The sequence below is a fragment of the Amphiura filiformis genome, chromosome 6 (genome assembly GCF_039555335.1).
Source record: "Amphiura filiformis chromosome 6, Afil_fr2py, whole genome shotgun sequence".
NCBI lineage: Eukaryota > Metazoa > Echinodermata > Ophiuroidea > Amphilepidida > Amphiuridae > Amphiura > Amphiura filiformis.
In genome coordinates, this window is record NC_092633.1 from 27,619,199 (window position 1) to 27,630,355 (window position 11,157).

The following is an 11,157-nucleotide window of genomic DNA, read 5'->3' on the forward strand; positions in this document are numbered from 1 at the left end:
ATCCTCCGCCACATGATCTTCAATAAACATTATTGATGGATTTCTACTTATCTGTACTTGATTTCAGCCAAGTGATATCATATTTAGCATTCATTGCCTCAGTATGTGTTAATTAGACAATTCAAAATTACTAATTACTTGTTGCTACATTAATAAAGTTTGTTGCCCTCTGTGTATTTGAATAGGGATTAAATGTAGGCAACATTCAAAAGGGTGCTATGGACAAACGAAACATGATAAAAGACTCAAATTTCGTAAGCAGACCTTGGTTGTGATCCTCTTTACTTCAGTAAACTAAAAACTAGTAAAACAAAGAAAGTTTGCGACAAATCTGAAAGAGCGCCCTCATGCTCACTTTTGATCCAAAAAGTCCATTTTTATGAAAACGCTTTGTCGAATTCTCTTTTAACTTTCAAAACTGGATTGTTGAGCTTATTTTACATCTAGTTACATGCCTCAATCATGAAAATTTGCATCTCCAGTGCCAGATAAGGGGTGTTTTGAAGAAATTTATATAAATATTGATAGATTTTTGACCACCCTGTATTTACATAATTGAAGTACTTGACCGCTAAAAGTTCCATATGGCTGGGTGGGCAATTAAGTTAACTATATTAAACATGTGTCAAAACTTTACATTATCAATGTACGTCGAGGGGTGACACCCCTAACTGAATTAATATTTTCATCCTTATTTTACTTGTTACACACTGTATATTATATGGGTCACCCTGTATAATGACTCCCATTGTATTGTTTCTGAAATCGTCCAAGTATATGCTCTCAGAATATATACTTTTATTGGGTTCTAATGTAAACTTTTGAAGTTATAGTACCAAAAGCATGTGATTTGTTTGAAAAATACACATGCTACGCAACTGGTGCCCAACATAAAAAACATGACCTTAAATTAAATTTAAAAAGAACATTATCATTATTTTGAATTTTGAAGCAAAAGTATTTCTTAAAATAGCAACTTCATTGCTTGCAAAGGAGTTTCGCATATTAAATAAGACAGAAAGACAGTGCTACAAGGAAGTTTTTAGTTGTGCAACAACACATTGGTCTATCTGCTCTATTTAAGATTTTCATGCAATATAGGCTTTGCAAGCATGATTACATGCATGGCATGTTTAGTAGTTAAGATCTCCATGTTGAAAACCTGAAATGATTAAGAAACTTGGTTAAAAAAAGTTGGGGTGTGGTAAACATCAGCAGTACTTATCAGCCTGTAAAAAGAAAATAGATTCTACAGTTTTCTCTCTTCTTGACTGGTGGGATGTTCAATTGCTGTGTTTCCACGGTAACCTAATCTTAACTGCAAACAAAGGAAATAAGGAGTTTCCCTCTAATAACCGATGGGATCGCAGCACGAGTTGATTAAACTTTGTGCTTTATTATTTAGAATTGATCAATAGATCAACTGAATTGAATGATGCTATTAGAAAGAGACGCAAATGGTGGCGTGACATCACTAGGTTGCTATGCCAACTATCTTAGATTTGTTTGCTAATTGCTAGGTGTACTGTGATATTTTAAAACTTTTCTGTGGTTTATTTCAGATTTATTTCAAACCTAAAGGCACAAAAACTTGTGACTTTACTTGTAATACAAGCATTTCATATGTGGTGGGTCGAAATGCATAGCCATAATCAAGTGTCCCACAGACTATAAATAAAAGTCGTAGAGTTAGAGAATAAATGATAGAAGGTTGTGTGTTTGCCCCGCCCACATATTGTCATTTGAAATATGATTGCGTACTGCTGTGAACCAAGAACATCTATTAATACGCCCTTGAATTTACACCCAAAAACAGAGCCATTATTTACAATCTTTTAAAATGAATTTGGTTGAATTTTTACAAACCTGTTTTATGTTTGTGCATATTTGTAATGTTTACACATGTCCCAACTTATATGTAATTGGAATTAGCCAAATTCATTATGAATAAGTGGATAGGCTTTCATAATAAGTTGGGTGTTTTCACAAGTTTGCCATTGGTTACAACTGATTTGATGAACTTCATTCTGTATACAAAGTCTATGGGGTTTTTCAATCACCCAAAATGATGTTAGTGAGTTTTTCTCACATATCTGCACATCCTGTATCATTTTCAAGATTTACTAGCCATGTGAGCGGCTATGATTGGTGTCAAAGTTTTTACCATGCAATAGTGCGATGCTCAGGTCAATTATAAGCGTACAGACCTGGCGACATCGCTTATCTTACGCGCGAAGTTTCTTTTGTGTATGCTCACACTGTTTGCGCTATTTTCGAGTTTGCTCACGCGGTACCTGACTTAGCGTCGATCCCCTGAGGCACATGTCATGTTTCCGCTGTATGAGTGCACCTTTGTACCACATCTGAGCAAAATCCAAGAGGTATATTGCCTATGCCAGTCAATTGGTTTACTGGTCTCATGCATCCCTTATTGGTATGGACTAGACTGACTCATGTGTACATTTTGTATATGCCTGCAGGTTGTAATGGAATTCTTGGCTGGTGGTTCATTAACTGATGTAGTAACAGAGACTTGTATGGATGAAGGACAGATTGCTGCTGTATGCAGAGAGGTAAGTACAGCAATACCTCAGTCTCTTATTCTTATGAGCAGGGATGTAAGCGTTCAGGCTTTCTTTTATTTTCAGCTCCTTTTAGGGCAATTCTGATAAAGTTCACACTGTTTTTCAGGCTTATTGTCAAAAGTGGACTTTCATCCCTGTTATGAGGCATTTCCCCAAGCTAGATCATGTCAGATTACCTTGCAAGATGATTGCATACCATGTAATTACACTTGCCAAGTGAAATGGATACCTAAGCAACTGTAGTAGAGCACTATCAAGGACATAATTTTGTTTGCAAGCTTATGTAGAGTAATGCAAAGGGAATGAAGTGGAGCTGAATGTGATGCATACTGTAAGCGTGAAATGTTAATGTGAATGAAAAATGTTTGCGAGTGACATGGATTCATGCAATTTTCATGCTCTCAAATATTTCTTTTTATTATATGCCTTTCAGAAAGTGTTTCAATTTCGTGAAAATTATAGGCTGCAAAAATGAAAATGCAACTTTGTATAAATGTGTAAAATCTGCAACCAGTGTTCAGGACATAAATTAGGTGGACGCTGTAAATTATAGCAAAAATACTAAGGTCTGTGATATGTCGTAAGCTTTATTATACTTGCTGACCACTTGAGCATCTGTTATGTTTTGTGTTCTGATTTTCAGTGCCTACAAGCTTTAGATTTCTTGCATTGTAACCATGTTATACATCGTGATATTAAGAGTGATAATATTCTTCTTGGCATGGATGGTGGTGTGAAACTCAGTAAGTACATGAATTACCATTTTGGTATGTCCCAAAATACTTTGAAACTACAGCCCAACCTCTCTTATCCAGCCATGAGGGTACCAAGCATTATCTGGATATGTGAGAAATCTGGATAAGTGAAATATTATGTAATTTTGCTTGGAATGCGTGGAGTGCTTGTGCTAACACTGAGACAGCAAACAATTACTCAAAATGGGGGTTATAACACTGAAAGAAGTGTTAGCATTGAGATAGCAAAATTTTACTAAAAATGGAGTAATAACACTGAAAGGTGGGACTTGGCTGCATTATTCCACATAGTTATATCTTTGTAAATGATTCAGTGCATCAAAACAAAGCATCAAAAACATGTTTTTCTATGAAGATCACATATCCTAATAAAAACAGATTTTCGTATAAAAGAAGTTCGGAAAAGGAAGGTGGGACTGTACATGATCAGCACCAAGTGTGCATTCTTGTTTCTGTTGTGAATGTCCTTTAGCATGCATAGAGAGGCTTTGCACCTGTATTGCTTGATGCAGTTTTGAGACATACAGAGCATTTAACATGCATGTAACAGTATATAGAAAAACTTGCCCCGTTATAAGCAGATTGCAGACTGGCATTGGTAACATAGTTTGGGTTGAATTTCCAAAGGATTTTAGGAATTACCAACATTTTCCATGAGGGGTGTCCAACAACTGTTCTTGCACAGATCTAATATGTCAATTAGATATTATACAAAAGATTACCTCTCAAAATTGCACCATACGTAATGCTATGGCCAATACTCCATCTTGGTCTGTTGCTTGTGGAAGGCAGATACCTCCAGCATTTGTTGGCAAGCACCTGAAATCTAACTATAATTTGCATCTCTAACCCTAACCCTACTCGTGGTTTTTTGGCTATCGGAAGGGAAAGAAGGAGCGAAAAAGGAGAGAAGATGAAGAAGAAAGTCACTTGGCACCCCTGGATTGAACCTCGGGATCCCTCGCATGCCACGCAGAAGATCCCCAGCATGTAGCTACACAGGTGACGTTGGCCAAGCGATTCCCTGGGTATATATGACTTGGTCTGATTGCGTCATCAAGTCCTGTGGAATGCATGCACGCAGAGTGGTTTTAATAGTGAGCTTTAGTGAGTCCTAGTTGGGTTAGGGTTAAGCTTGAACGTTTCAAAAGTTTGCTCATTCATTTTTAGCCAACACGTTATGCTCATAAAACAAATAGCAGTTTTTGTTCTTGGCCTCTAAACGAAGATTGCTATTAAAGTCCGTAGTACCCCTGTTCAAAAGTAGTTTACTAACATTCACATTTTCAAGCATACTTGTTAGAATAAATAAAATGAGGAAATAACTTATATCGCCACAATTTGCAAACAAAACAGTGAAGTTTGTGCTCCACAATTTTTATTTTAAAATATGGCCTACATTGTTTCAGTTGCCTTATATCGATGTGAAAAAAATTACCACATAAACCATTGTCATGGTGCATGTCACAAGTACCGTATTCATTCCAATAAGCGCCCAAGTCATTTTGGGTGGGCGCTTATTTTTTACCTGGTTTACCTAATCATTGTAAGGGACGTTTATTAGAGATAAATTCACATACGTTATAAAAGGGTCCCGAGATGTTCTAGTAGCTTTTTGATGCAGAAAATGTATTGCAACTTTACACAGGACATGTATTATTCCTGCTATTTCACTGTATCAACATCTATCTGTCACTTCAACATTAATGGTACCATTTAGCAAATTGAAAATACACTGGGTGGGCACTTATTGGGGCATGGGCGCTTATTGGAACGGATACAGTAATTATAACGTACAAAATTTAACAAATTTTCTGCTTTTTGTACTTTTCTGTATACAGCTGATTTTGGATTCTGTGCCCAGATCACACCTGAGCAGAGTAAAAGAACAACAATGGTTGGTACGCCATATTGGATGGCACCTGAGGTGGTGACGAGGAAACAGTATGGGCCAAAGGTTGATATCTGGAGTCTGGGAATCATGGCAATAGAGATGATAGAAGGAGAACCACCGTACTTGAATGAAAATCCACTTAGGGTAGGTACAAGTTGGCCAACAGGTACTTAATGAGAGGAACTAATAATCGAATATGTAGCAATACAGATCATGATGTTTTCGACGCAATCGCAGTATCAGATCAGTTCAGTTGATAGCAAAAATGGATCCTGTGGAGTGAAGAGTAATTTATTGTGATTTGAATAATGTTGATATGCTCTACATTGACGTAAACTTGGTGCACCCACCAATGACAGCTTTGAAATCAACATAATGTAGATCAACATAATATTCAAAATGCCATGGAAAACTAACACATAGCTAGACTCAAACTAGTTAGCTATAAAGACACAGTTGTTAACCTCAATATGTGTGTACACACTTAGAATAAGCACTGAATTTGTTGGTTACTTAACCTCATGCTTCACAATGTGAGGCCATCTTTTGAGCTTATGAAGGCTGTGATAGAACTACCGATTCCCTCTGCAGGCATATATGCCTATAAACGAGGGTTGTTTTATGACAAAAAAGACAAAAGGCAGACACTTGCCTCAAAAACATTTTATGGAAAGTGAACAACTATATTGATACAGACTGCTTAATAAATACATATCTACTGTTATGTTTTTGTGGAGGGTATTTGCCTTTCTTCTCTTTCATCAAAAAAAACCCTTGTTTAAAGGCATATATGTTTGTAGACGGAATTCTACGGTATGTCATTGGAAACTAATCACTTTGGGACACTAGCCATTTAAGGTTTGGCGTTAAATGACAAAGTATCTTTTAATTGAGTTTATTTGTTGTTGTAATTTCAGGCTTTGTACTTAATTGCAACCAATGGCACACCAGAGATTCAGAATCCAGAGAGATTGTCTCCAGTGTTCAAAGATTTCTTATCCAAGTGTTTGGAGACTGAGGTCGATAAAAGAGCAGGAAGCAGAGAACTGCTTGTGGTAAGTGGCTTGTGTGTTTCTTTCTTCTTTACCCTGGTCCATATTCAGAAGGAAATTTAAGTATCCCTCTTGTTCTTCCATGGGGCCCAGCATCAGTGGCTACATCAGGATCAGTAACATAGATTTCTTTTGGGCTTTTCGGGGTTGGATGTTGGTTTACAAGTGGAGCATCTTAACAGTGCGGGGCTGGCAGACCCCAGGAATATTTATTTGACTACCAGAGGCATTGTGAGGCAATTTTTAGTTGATTTGTGACTAATTACAAAAATATGCTTTGTGAAAAAGTGTTGTTTACTGCAAAGGAAAGTGCACTTGTTTGCATGTGCATAAGGTGCAACACTGGGGTGATGATTACACGAGCCAGGCCCCTCTTCAGAGAGTAGATACAACCCTATCTCCCTGGGATTTTGCCATTTGCTACAGATAAAACACTGTGAAAAATGCTTGTAAATATGAAACTTCAGTGTACACTCATCTAGTACCTGTCATTCTGACAAATTGCTATACACTATTAAGGTGCTAGTCCAATATATGTGTTGTATTGTTAGACAAGTACATTGTATGATTAGTTCAGACTTGGGCACTTCAAATTATATTTTTAAGTGGCACAGCTGTAAGGTATAGGAAATGTTTAATGTTTAGAGTGAGCACTATTATAAGTTGTGAGTCAATTAAGAGGCGAAGCACTCCACTATGGTGCTTGAATGTGTAACAATATGTTTATGAGCCCATCAGATATGACAGTTTGCTCACATATTGTCCTGATTTTCCTCTATGAAACCTTGAGCTGATCTTGGGTGGTAAGGTTATTTTAGATGTGTAGGCTGAATAGGGTTATGTGCCTCTACACAGCTGCATCTTAAGATGATCCTAATGATTTATTGACCATTATGGTCAGTGACTTTCTGAGCAATGATCTCAATACAATTGTGCTGTATAAATATGTACTTTTTCTTTTCCAGCAAGATACTAAAAAATTTTATTTTCTGTTTTGTGTTTTTCTGCAGCATCCTTTCCTGAAACTGGCCAAACCACTTCAAAGTCTAGTGCCCCTCATTATGGCAGCGAAGGACGCACAGAAGCACTAATGATTGACCCCGCCCACTTTGCCCGTATGGAACCATCCATGTGTATATTTATAGAAATCTTATCAGCCAAACATTCTTCTTCCATTGTTGACCTGTCAATGTTTTCTTCCAAAACACGTGTAACTATGGCAACAAAACTTTTGGTGTTGCCATCGATGGTCAACATTGAGCTCTCTTATAATTTCCATAAATGTGGAAACTGATATTTATGGGTCAAGGATAAGAGATAGTAAAATGGCTGCTGCTATTCCAAAATACTTGATATTCTGAAGGTTGATTGTTTTAAGGGCTGAATATTCCAAACAAACTCGTTATGGTTACTTACACAGAATTTTCACTATTCCAAATTTCATTTGTTTCGATTTGAGCCTGTAGAATAATGATTATATCAGTTCATTGGGCCTTCAGAATAACACCTATTATGGGACTGGACTGCCAATTTGAAAATCTGCATGCTGTGAGCCAAAGTCTCATGTAATTTATGTGCTCACACATTTATAAGTCTTACAAAATCAGAACCATTTATGGTTTCAGCTATAAGTCTACAATCTCTTGTGATAGTGTATTTTTTGTAGGAGGTATGTGACTGGAGATATGGCAAGCCTATAGAAACCTGTGTGAGATCATCTAGCTTGAGGAGTTGATTTTTTACGAGTCACAGGTCTTCATTTCTCTGTTGTCTGGTATGTTGCTGTCCTGACAAAATCTGAACTTTAAAGCTGAATTTATACTCCATCGCTGAGTGACCAGCGATTGATATTTGACCTATGAGGTTGCCCGCTTTTCGCAATGCAACAAAAAGCGGGCTACCTCATAGGCTAGAAGCCAATTACTCATCGCTCAGCGATGACATAGAAATTCAACTCTATGAAATTTATACAACCTATTGTACCATGCCGTAGCTGGGCAGGAAAAACCTATGTGCTTTTGGCCCCTGAACATGTTTAAAACAAAACTACTAACATGTTACATGGGTTTTGCTTTAAACATGTTCAGGGGCCAATGACACATAGGAGGTTTTTCCTGCCCAACAATGATGTGTATTTTCCCACAGACTCTTCGTACATGAAGGTAAAAAAAGCATGTGGAAACTGGCAATATCATGGGATAACAGGGGAAATGAAAGTGGCCAGAGTGTGGCTACATAGATTACTGAATTCATGCTGAACCATTTCTAGATGGTCTAGCTCACAGGTTTATATAGGCTTTATCAAAATGTTTGGTGCCCATCAGTTTTTGGTGTTTATTGACAAGCCTGTTCGTCAATATGCAATATTAGATCCTCTTGAAATGCCTCTTGATTTACAGTTTTATGACCTTTCATAGCATTCATCTATATATAAGGGTAGCTCATATGTTGCATTTTGTTGTGGTAGTGTTGTCCATAATCACTGAAAACTGATGGGTACCAATCATTTTGATACACCCTGTAGTTGATGGTTAATGTGCCAAATTGTGGCCATGTACTTGCCCATTCAGAATACAACGAATCATGTAATATGTTTTATATGAGGAGGAATTTGTGTACAGGTGGTCTCCTTTTTTATGGTTTGCATTAAGTCAAGTGTGATAGTGTTTTGGTATATTTAAGTTATTGTCAACTCGTAGAGCCAAGGGAGGCCTTTTCATCGCAGCATGTTACTAAATAAGACTTGTCGGAGTGACAGTTATGGGGGCCTTGGGAACATGCATTATCAGCTGTAATAATGCCTTTTAAACGGTCAATAGTAGTGTTGAAATGTAATAAGGTCATTGTGGAATTGTGAGATGTGTTTGGATGTTATAAGATGCATTTATCGACACAAATTCATCCAGGACAAAGATGATGAATAATATGTGTTTACACCACAGATATAGATAAAGTAGACGACAAGAATTCTTTTATGTTCAGACATGAAGGAACATTTTGGGGTATTCGCTTTTTGCTTGGAGTACTTTTGGAGCCGCTCGCTGATTGTGAGTGCAGTTGTAATTTGAATCACTGCATTGATTGAGGCAAAGGAACAATACAAATGCATGTAAGATTAGATGCCGAGTTGTGTTAATCTGTTTCTGCCTGCTGTCGGCAAAGACCCAAATACCCCAAAATTTTCCTTTGTGGCCGTCAGTGCCATTATATGTGGTAGTCACAGAATTAGAGAAGGAGAACCGGGACTCCCTATACCGCCACGTACAATCGCGCCGTCAGCTATGGGGAGAAAATTGGGGTATTCGGGTCCTTGCCGACGGTGCGCTGGAGACGAACGAAAACAATTATGCGCCTCATCTGAAGCGCCTTGGGCCTCAGTGCAGGTCGCATCAAGTGCGTCTCTCAAATGCGCCCATCATCTATGTCGCGCTTGCATGACAACGAATGCCTCGAGCGCATTCCGAGGGAAACCGAATACCCCCAATTTTTGCTCCATGCCTGTATCAAGATGGCGGTCGAGTCCTGGTTCTCTGGTTTTAATTCTGTGGTGGTAGTACATAGAGAGTCTACCTTCTTCTTGATCTATTTGTGTGGTTTGTATGGTTGATACTGGGATAACCCACCTATGAAAACTGCTTTGTTGTATTTGATTGACATCCATAGAAGCTTGTGTCAGACACACATAGTGAATATCCAAGTACTGCAGACCTCATCATGGAAGCAGATCAATTAAATCAACTTTCAAGAGAGGTCAAAGTAATTTTGTTTGCAGAACAATGTATTTGGTTCTAAACATCAAAGTCTCACTGAAATATATAGGAAATATAAGGTTTTGTGAAACACTTTTCATCTATATTTTTTCCATTCAAACTACTATAGGCAAAATATCTAATTCTCGATCATGAGAGCCAACTTGGGTATGCACAGGTATTTGCTTACGGCGCAAACACAGCTTTTGAGAGTTGACCAATTACAGAGTCGTTGCTAGGCAAGGTCAAGGTTCGGTCATGTATTTCGTGTTATTCTATGAAAAGTATGCTGATGCAGAAGGTACATCCTCTCATGATTGAGAATTAGTTATTTTGCCTATAGGAGAGTAACAAAAATTGTAGATGGTTATTATGTATATGGGACATAGCTACTACTCCATCCATCTGTCCCTTACTATCAAAGCCAACTTTGGTAAAGTCATAGCACAGATGTAATTACCCATTTTCGCTCCCAAGTTCTTTACCAGATTACCTTACTGGGGATTGTGTGTGAAAAGAGCCAACAAGCAGACTTTCAATGTAGAGATGTATAATATAATTATTGTATTTTTTTTTCTTTTTGTTTGTGATGTGTATAGTATGTATCATTTCTTCCTTATTTATGTGCTTCCAATAAGTATGTGTCACTTTGAGGTCAAATGGATGGGTAAATGTGAGGCTGATCAATTGTACAGCCAGCATCAATATACATGGTACCTACACCAAATAGTGTAAATTTTGCTATACGTTCCCACCCCCTTGTGTACCATGTATCTTTAGATGTTGGTTGACAAGTACACGTCATATCTGTTTGATGAAAATATTCAATCCTGTTAGTCCACAATTTGTGTGTAAAATATTAATTATTGGGCTGTTCCATTTAAGATTCACACCAACTCTGTGTAAGATTTGGCTAAAGTCTTCTACAGAGGGAGTAGATGTTTCAAATAGAATGGACAATTGGGTAATAGGTAAAGCCATAATACAGGGGGAGTATGGGCTTCAAAATGATTAACTCTGACCAATTACATTTGAAAAACATACTCCCCCTGTGGAAGATATTTCCAAAATCTTCCACAGGGGTAGTGTGGATTTCAACTGGAATATAGCCCAATGTGAGTT

General features: G+C 37.6%; 1 protein-coding gene across 3 annotated transcripts in view; it reads left to right on the forward strand.

Moving 5' to 3' along the window:
* The window catches only part of LOC140155207 (serine/threonine-protein kinase PAK 3-like), a 40,474-nt gene extending 31,685 nt beyond the window's left edge, over positions 1 to 8,789 (forward strand). For all 3 annotated transcript variants that reach the window (XM_072177948.1, XM_072177949.1, XM_072177950.1), the window contains 5 exons: positions 2,481 to 2,573; positions 3,229 to 3,328; positions 5,182 to 5,378; positions 6,152 to 6,289; positions 7,297 to 8,789. In XM_072177948.1, coding sequence (XP_072034049.1) covers positions 2,481 to 2,573; positions 3,229 to 3,328; positions 5,182 to 5,378; positions 6,152 to 6,289; positions 7,297 to 7,377 — 609 coding nt within the window. In that variant the 3' untranslated portion in view covers positions 7,378 to 8,789. The remainder of the gene's footprint in view (positions 1 to 2,480; positions 2,574 to 3,228; positions 3,329 to 5,181; positions 5,379 to 6,151; positions 6,290 to 7,296) is intronic.
* The last annotated feature ends 2,368 nt before the right edge of the window (positions 8,790 to 11,157 follow it).